This window comes from Salmo salar, chromosome 10 (assembly GCF_965601325.2).
Source record: "Salmo salar chromosome 10, fSalSal1, whole genome shotgun sequence".
In the NCBI taxonomy this organism is placed as follows: Eukaryota; Metazoa; Chordata; class Actinopteri; order Salmoniformes; family Salmonidae; genus Salmo; species Salmo salar.
Window position 1 is genome coordinate 121,422,501 of NC_138300.1, and position 9,557 is coordinate 121,432,057.

At 45.7% G+C, this 9,557-nt stretch overlaps 1 protein-coding gene across 1 annotated transcript in view; it reads left to right on the forward strand.

Moving 5' to 3' along the window:
- The window catches only part of LOC106561713 (homeobox protein aristaless-like 4), a 30,661-nt gene extending 22,358 nt beyond the window's left edge, over positions 1 to 8,303 (forward strand). The window contains exons 3-4 of the mRNA XM_014125927.3: positions 6,468 to 6,596; positions 7,023 to 8,303. Coding sequence (XP_013981402.2) covers positions 6,468 to 6,596; positions 7,023 to 7,364 — 471 coding nt within the window. The 3' untranslated portion in view covers positions 7,365 to 8,303. The remainder of the gene's footprint in view (positions 1 to 6,467; positions 6,597 to 7,022) is intronic.
- The last annotated feature ends 1,254 nt before the right edge of the window (positions 8,304 to 9,557 follow it).

Here is a 9,557-nt window from a genome sequence, read left to right on the forward strand (position 1 = left end):
TCTCCACCCCTCTCGCTCCCTCCCTCTCTCCACCCCTCTCTCTCACTCTCTCTCCCTCCCTCTCTCCACCCCTCTCGCTCCCTCCCTCTCTCCACCCCTCTCTCTCTACTCTCTCTCCCTCCCTCTTTCCACCCCTCCCGCTCTGTCTCCCGCTCCCGCTCTGTCTCCACCCCTCTCTCTCTACTCTCTCTCCCTCCCTCTCTCCACCCCTCTCGCTCTCTCTCCACCCCTCTCTCTCTCTCTCTCTCCCTCTCTCTCCACCCCTCTCGCTCTGTCTCCACCCCTCTCTCTCTCACTCTCTCACCCTCCCTCTCTCCACCCCTCTCGCTCTCTCTCCACCCCTCTCTCTCTCTGCTCTCTCTCCCTCCCTCTCTCCACCCCTCTCGCTCCCCCCTCTCTCCACCACCTTCTCCACCCCTCTCTCTCTGCCCTGTCTGCCCTCCATCTCCTCCTGGCTGTGGAACATAAATAAAGCTCTATAATGGCTCAGTAAGCTGCCTTTTGCTGTCAACGTCTTTAGCAATTACCGCATCACTACCAAGCTGCACTCTAAGCCCCAGATCTCTCTCTCTCTCTCTCTCTCTGTCTCTCTCTCTCTCTGTCTCTCACTCTGTCTCTCACTCTCTGTCTCTCTCTCTCTCTGTCTCTCACTCTCTCTCTCTCTCTGTCTCTCACTCTCTCTCTCTCTCTCTGTCTCTCACTCTCTCTGTCTCTCTGTCACTCTCTCTCTCTCTGTCTCTGTCTCTCTGTCTCTGTCTCCCTCTCTCTCTCTCTGTCTCTCTGTGTCTCTGTGTCTCTCTGTCTCTGTGTCTCTCACTCTCTCTCTGTCACTCTCTCTCTCTGTCACTCTCTCTCTCTGTCACTCTCTCTCTCTGTCACTCTCTCTCTGTCTCTCACTCTCTCGGTCTCTCTCTCTCTGTCACTCTCTCTCTCTCTCTCTGTCTCTGTCTCTCCCTCTCTCCGTCTCTCTCTCTCTTCTCTCTCTTTCTGTCTCTCTGTGTCTCTCTCTCTCTCTGTATTTGCTCTGTCATGGTTACCATTGGTAGAAGTAGTGCTCTGTCATGGTTACCATTGGTAGAAGTAGTGCTCTGTCATGGTTTACCATTGGTAGAAGTAGTGCTCTGTCATGGTTTACCATTGGTAGAAGTAGTGCTCTGTCATGGTTACCATTGGTAGAAGTAGTGCTCTGTCATGGTTACCATTGGTAGAAGTAGTGCTCTGTCATGGTTACCATTGGTAGAAGTAGTGCTCTGTCATGGTTTACCATTGGTAGAAGTAGTGCTCTGTCATGGTTACCATTGGTAGAAGTAGTGCTCTGTCATGGTTACCATTGGTAGAAGTAGTGCTCTGTCATGGTTACCATTGGTAGAAGTAGTGCTCTGTCATGGTTACCATTGGTAGAAGTAGTGCTCTGTCATGGTTACCATTGGTAGAAGTAGTGCTCTGTCATGGTTACCATTGGTAGAAGTAGTGCTCTGTCATGGTTACCATTGGTAGAAGTAGTGCTCTGTCATGGTTACCATTGGTAGAAGTAGTGCTCTGTCATGGTTACCATTGGTAGAAGTAGTGCTCTGTCATGGTTACCATTGGTAGAAGTAGTGCTCTGTCATGGTTACCATTGGTAGAAGTAGTTGCTAGCTAGATAGACAGGATATTTCTGTCTGTTCTTTGTCTGCTACAGCCTTCCCTGTAGCTCAGTTGGTAGAGCATGGTGTTTGCAACACCAGCGTTGTGGGTTCGATTCCCACGGGGGGCCAGCACAGATAAAAAATGTATGAAATGTATGAAATTGTATGAAATGTATGCATTCACTACTGTAAGTCGCTCTGGATAAGAGCGTCTGCTAAATGATGTAAATGTAAATGTAAATGTCTGTGAGAACTGGGCTACTCTATTCTTTTACTCTATTTGCACAGAGTACATTGGTCTACTACAACATACTCTATGACATCATATACAGTTGATGTCGGAAGTTTACATACACTTAGGTTGGAGTCATTAAAAACTCGTTTTTCAACCACTCCACAAATTTCTTGTTAACAAACTATAGTTTTGGCAAGTTGTTTAGGACATCTACTTTGTGCATGACACAATACATTTTTCCAACAGTTGTTTACAGACAGATTATTTTACTTATAATTCACTGTATCACAATTCCAGGGGGTCAGAAGTTTACATACACTAAATTGACTGGGCCTTTAAACAGCTTGGACAATTCCAGAAAATGATGTCATGGCTTTAGAAGCTTCTGATAGGCTAATTGACGTCATTTGAGTCAATTGGAGGTGTACCTGTGGATGTATTTCAAGGCCTCCCTTCAAACTCAGTGCCTCTTTGCTTGACATCATGGGAAAATTAAAAGAAATCAGCCAAGACCTCATAAGAAAATTGTAGACCTCCACAAGTCTGGTTCATCCTTGGGAGCAATTTCCAAACGCCTGAAAGTACCACATTCATCTGAACAAACAATAGTACGCAAGTATAAACACCATGGGACCACGCAGCCATCATACCGCTTAGGAAGGAGACACATTCTGTCTCCTAGAGATAAACGTACTTCGGTGCGAGAAGTGCAAATCAATCCCAGAACAACTGTCACGGTTATCGTCGGGGAAGGAGGACCAAAATGCAGCAGGACTGTGTTTGTTCATTTTGAACATTTATTAAAATCAAAATGAACACAAAAACAACAAAACGAACTCAAGATATACCGACAGTCTTCTCAGGCTCATACATGCTAGACAAGAAACAATCTCCCACAAATACACAGACAAACACACCCAACTAATATAGGACTTCCAATCAAAGGCAACACCACACAGCTGCCTTCAATTGGAAGTCCACCCCAATTAACCAAACATAGACATACAACCAACTAGATCAACATAGAAATACGTAGACAAGGAACAGTGCCCAAAAACCCCGGAATACTAAATCAAATGCCCTTTTTAGAAAAACACCACCCCGAGCCACATAAAACAAATACCCTCTGCCACGTCCTAACCAAACTACAATAATAATTAACCCTTATACTGGCCAGGACGTGACACATACACTAAGTTGACTATGCCTTTAATCCTTGGGACACGTTCTGTTCTGTCTCCTAGAAATGAACGTACTTTGGTGCGAAATGTGCAAATCAATCCCAGAACTACAGCAAAGGACCTTGTGAAGATGCTGAAGGAAACTGGTACAAAAGTATCTATATCCACAGTAAATCAAGTCCTATATTGCCATAACTTGAAAGGCCGCTCAGCAAGGAAGAAGCCACTGCTCCATAACTGCTCCATACTTTTTGGAGAAATGTCCTCTGGTCTGATGAAACAAAAATAGAACTGTTTGGCCATAATGACCATCGTTATGTTTTGAGGAAAAAGGGGGAAGCTTGCAAGCTGAAGAACACCATCCCAACCGTGAAGCACAGGGATGGCAGCATCATGTTGTGGGGGTGCTTTGCTGCAGGAGGGACTGGTGCACTTCACAAAATAGATGGCATAATGAGGGAGTAAAATTATGTGGATGTATTGAAGCATCATCTCAAGACAGTGAGGAAGTTAAAGCTCGATCGAAAATGGGTCTTCCAAATGGACAATGACCCCAAGCATACTTCCAAAGTTGTGGCAAAATGCCTAAAAGACAACGAAGTCAAGATATTGGAGTGACCATCACAAAGCCCTGACCTCAATCCTATAGAAAATTTGTGGACAGAACTGAAAATCATGTGAGAGCGAGGAGGCCTACAAACCTGACTCAGTTACACCCGCTCTGTCAGAAGGAATGGGCCAAAATTCACCCAAATTATTGTGGGAAGCTTGTGGAAGGCTACCCAAAACGTTTGACCCAAGTTAAACAATTTAAAGGCTGTACTACCAAATACTAATTGAGTGTATGTAAACTTCTGACCCACTGGGAATGTGATGAAAGAAATAAAAGCTAAAATAAATCATTCTCTCTAATATTATTCTGACATTTCACATTCTTAAAATAGAGTGGTGATCCTAACTGACCTAAGACAGGGAATCTCTACAAGGATTACATTTCAGGAATTGTGAAAAACTGAGTTTAAATGTATTTGGCTAAGGTGTATGTAAACGTCCGACTTCAACTGTATATCCGATGACAGTGAGGTAAAGAAAAAACAGAATGGGCCAATACAGTTTAAACGGGGTTAATATTTTATAGCTAGCTATCCCAGAGTTCTCCCGTCAGATTATGGTTCTAATTCATTGACGCGATCTAAAATTGAGTTTATTAGGATTCCCATTAGATATTGCACAACCCTGCAACTACTTTTCCAGGGTTTCCACACAAAACATAAAATACATGACAGAGTTCAAACCAGTTATAGACGAGAACACCATAAGATAATAATCCAAATGAGATCAGAACGTCATATATACACTGAGAGAGAGAGAGAGAGAGAGAAGTGAGTTTTCCTGTTCAGCTGAGCTAACGTCATGGCTCTTGTGTTTCTAACTAGTGTGCTCTCTCTCTCTGTGTGCAGCCAGCTGTAATGCTGGTCCTGGTCGTGCTGAACTGAGAGGGGGTTGCTGCTCTGCTGTGATTCCGGCTTTGGGAATAGGAGACGGAGCATCAGTGATGAACATCACGTTGGTCTTCATAACGTTCCCTCAATGAATCTCTCCTCACAACTATTTGGCCTCATGTCTCTGTTCCTACTGCCGCTCAACGGGAAGCAGCGCACACACTGACACTCCAGCACGCACAGACACACACACACACACACACACACACACACACACACACACACACACACACACACACACACACACACACACACACACGCTGAAGAGAGCAAAATCCTCAGAGATATATGACCCACAATGCACCCAGAGCCTTAGAGGAGGACGTCATGTGTGTTAAAATGGGTCCCATGAGATGCTGCAGGTCCAGATGTGGATCGCGTACAACATTCCAAGGGAGGAGAGCTCGGCAACCTGCAGTGAAAATGAGACACAGCATCCCGAGAAACATCAACAGAACTTTAAAGATACGTCAACCCCGCGACCTATGGCAGGGCCTTAAACCACCCTCGGTTTTCTTCACCCTCGGTGGTTAAGACAGTCTCACGTCAGGCTACTCTCACTAGTTGAATGTGTAGACGGTTTTCTTCACCCTCGGTGGATTAGACAGTCTGACGTCAGGCTACTCTCACTAGTTGAATGGAGTTTATTGTTTTGGTTTGTCATAACAAAGGCAGGTCCATCAAAATGTATCCATGTAGGATGTATCTCTGTTTGATATATGGTGGATCTTTGATGAAAAAGGTTTTTAACTGGAACCAAAAAGGGTTCCACCTGGAACAAAATGCATTCTATCTGGAACTAAAAAGGGTTCCACCTGGAACAAAATGCATTCTATCTGGAACTAAAAAGGGTTCCATCTGGAACAAAATGCATTCTACCTGGAACTAAAAAGGGTTCCACCTGGAACAAAATGCATTCTATCTGGAACTAAAAAGGGTTCCATCTGGAACAAAATGCATTCTATCTGGAACTAAAAAGGGTTCCACCTGGAACAAAATGCATTCTATCTGGAACTAAAAAGGGTTCCATCTTTAACAAAATGCATTCTACCTGGAACTAAAAAGGGTTCCATCTGGAACAAAATGCATTCTACCTGGAACTAAAAAGGGTTCCACCTGGAACAAAATGCATTCTATCTGGAACTGAAAAGGGTTCCGCCTGGAACAAAATGCATTCTACCTGGAACTGAAAAGGGTTCCGCCTGGAACAAAATGCATTCTACCTGTAACCAAAAAGTGTTTTACCTGGAACTATATACTGTTTTCCTACAGCGACAGCCTTCATTTAACTACACAAGTCAGTTAAGAACAAATTCTTATTTACAATGATGGCCTACTGGGGAACAGTGGGTTAACTGCCTTCTTCAGGGGGGGAGAACAACAGATTTATACCTTGTCAGCTCAGGGATTCAATCCAGCAACCTTTCGGTTACTAGTCCAACGCACTAACCACTAGGCTACCTGGTTCTAGTAGCCCCTGTTTTCTAAGAGTGTTGTTTCTGATTTATCCTCCCCTCCCCCATGACACCATTATAAATCAGATGAGACTGAGCCCATGACACCATTATAAACCAGATGAGACTGGGCCCATGACACCATTATAAACCAGATGAGACTGAGCCCATGACACCATTATAAACCAGATGAGACTGAGCCCATGACACCATTATAAACCAGATGAGACTGAGCCCATGACACCATTATAAACCAGATGAGACTGAGCCCATGACACCATTATAAACCAGATGAGACTGAGCCCATGACACCATTATAAACCAGATGAGACTGAGCCCATGACACCATTATAAACCAGATGAGACTGAGCCCATGACACCATTATAAACCAGATGAGACTGAGCCCATGACACCGTTATAAATCAGATGAATTGTTGTTTCTGATGTGTCCTCTTCCTCTCTGCAGGTGTGGTTCCAGAACCGGCGTGCTAAGTGGAGGAAGAGGGAGAGGTTTGGTCAGATGCAGCAGGTCAGGACTCACTTCTCTACTGCCTACGAGCTACCCCTCCTCACCAGGCCAGAGAACTACACACAGGTACAGAAGGGATGGGAGAGCGCTCATAACTACAGTATGAACAAGCATGGAAGTGAGGAATAAGAGTAATCCAGAGGAGGCTGGTGGGAGGAACTATAGGAGGACGTGCTCAGGGTGTAAATGGAACGGTATCAAACTCTATGGAAACCACATGTTTGACTAATTCCATTCCAGCCATTACTATGAGCCCATCCTCCTATAGCTCTTCCCACCAGCCTCCTCTGGAGTAATCTCTTGTGAAGTAAAAGCGGAGATTTTAACTGGAACGTTTGGGTTGTTCTGTAAAGGGGAGTGACTGAATCTGCTGTTTCTGCTAGTTAGCCACTTTCGCTTCCAGAAGAAAATCAAGTTAGTCGGCATTTTGTTTCTGGATTAAAATATTTGATTTCTCCTAAACCTCGTGCACCTGTCTGTTCCTCCATGTAGATCCAAAACCCATCATGGCTAGGTGGGGGCAGCGGTGTCTCTCCTGTACCCGGCTGTGTGGTGCCCTGTGACGGGTCAGTCACCTCCTGCATGCCTCCCCACCCCCATGGAGGGGTCTCCGACTACCTAGGCGTGCCCAGCCCGGGCGTAGTGGGGCATGAGGGTCACATGGGACAGACACACATGGGAAGTCTCTTTGGTGCTGGAGGAATGGGCGGAGGTGGTGGGGGTCTCAATGGTTACGACCTGACCTGTGTCGACCCAGACAGAAAGTCTTCTAGTATCGCGGCGCTGCGTATGAAAGCGAAGGAACACAGCGCTGCCATCTCCTGGAACACATGATGCTATGGGATTGTTCCTGGGTCTGGCCCCACCCTGGACAGACACGCCCTAACTCTGCCTCCTCATCCATACTCTCCTGAACCTGGACAAGGCCATGCCCAGTACTGGGAAGGAGGAGGAGGAGGAGGAGGAGCAGGACGAGGAGGAAGGCCAGGATGGGACTACGACTACGCCACCTGATAGCACTAATAATACCAAAGCAGGTCAAATGAATGAACTATAACCGAGATGATAGGAGAGACCATCACAGGAAACGATTACAGCGAATTCAGCAGCTTTATAATGATAAGAATTATGACGTCACCATGACAATCAGCAGGAGACGCTGAGAAAGAAAAGTGAAAAGAAGACCCTAGACAGAGAGAGTGGTGCTACTTGATCTCTCAGATCTCTGAAGGGGGAACGTGCCATTTTCCCTGTGCCTCTTTATTCCCTATGCCAACCACCCTGTTCCTCTTTATTCCCTATGCCAACCACCCTGTTCCTCTTTATTCCCTATGCCAACCACCCTGTTCCTCTTTATTCTCTATGCCAACCACCCTGTTCCTCTTTATTCCCTATGCCAACCACCCTGTTCCTCTTTATTCCCTATGCCAACCACCCTTTTCCTCTTTATTCCCTATGCCAACCACCCTGTTCCTCTTTATTCCCTATGCTCCCCACCCTGTGCCTCTTTATTCCCTATACCAACCACCCTTTTCCTCTTTATTCCCTATACCAACCACCCTGTTCCTCTTTATTCCCTATACCAACCACCCTTTTCCTCTTTATTCCCTATGCCAACCACCCTGTTCCTCTTTATTCCCTATACCAACCACCCTGTGCCTCTTTATTCCCTATACCAACCACCCTGTGCCTCTTTATTCCCTATACCAACCACCCTGTTCCTCTTTATTCCCTATACCAACCACCCTGTTCCTCTTTATTCCCTATACCAACCACCCTGTGCCTCTTTATTCCCTATACCAACCACCCTGTACCTCTTTATTCCCTATGCCAACCACCCTGTGCCTCTTTATTCCCTATACCAACCACCCTGTTCCTCTTTATTCCCTATACCAACCACCCTGTGCCTCTTTATTCCCTATACCAACCACCCTGTTCCTCTTTATTCCCTATACCAACCACCCTGTGCCTCTTTATTCCCTATACCAACCACCCTGTGCCTCTTTATTCCCTATACCAACCACCCTGTTCCTCTTTATTCCCTATACCAACCACCCTGTTCCTCTTTATTCCCTATACCAACCACCCTGTTCCTCTTTATTCCCTATACCAACCACCCTGTTCCTCTTTATTCCCTATACCAACCACCCTGTGCCTCTTTATTCCCTATACCAACCACCCTGTTCCTCTTTATTCCCTATACCAACCACCCTGTTCCTCTTTATTCCCTATACCAACCACCCTGTGCCTCTTTATTCCCTATACCAACCACCCTGTGCCTCTTTATTCCCTATACCAACCACCCTGTGCCTCTTTATTCCCTATACCAACCACCCTGTGCCTCTTTATTCCCTATACCAACCACCCTGTTCCTCTTTATTCCCTATACCAACCACCCTGTTCCTCTTTATTCCCTATACCAACCACCCTGTTCCTCTTTATTCCCTATACCAACCACCCTGTTCCTCTTTATTCCCTATACCAACCACCCTGTGCCTCTTTATTCCCTATACCAACCACCCTGTTCCTCTTTATTCCCTATACCAACCACCCTGTGCCTCTTTATTCCCTATACCAACCACCCTGTGCCTCTTTATTCCCTATACCAACCACCCTGTTCCTCTTTATTCCCTATACCAACCACCCTGTTCCTCTTTATTCCCTATACCAACCACCCTGTTCCTCTTTATTCCCTATACCAACCACCCTGTTCCTCTTTATTCCCTATACCAACCACCCTGTGCCTCTTGTTCTGTTGAAACCCCACCACCTGAAACAAATCCACTTCAAGCCGGCCTGGTTCCTCTGAGGACACAACAACACCTTACAAACACTACAACTCTAATGAGCGAACTCCTCGATGAAGAGCATTGACGAACCAGAGCAAAGTCGTCATGAATCAGCCTCATTCATAACTTTTCTCTTTCTTCTCACAGCAACACAATGACCAATTGTCTAGGAGGTATTAATGGTATGGTAATAAGTGAACATCTGAAACAACATCTGTGTTTGGTTAGGACTGCATGG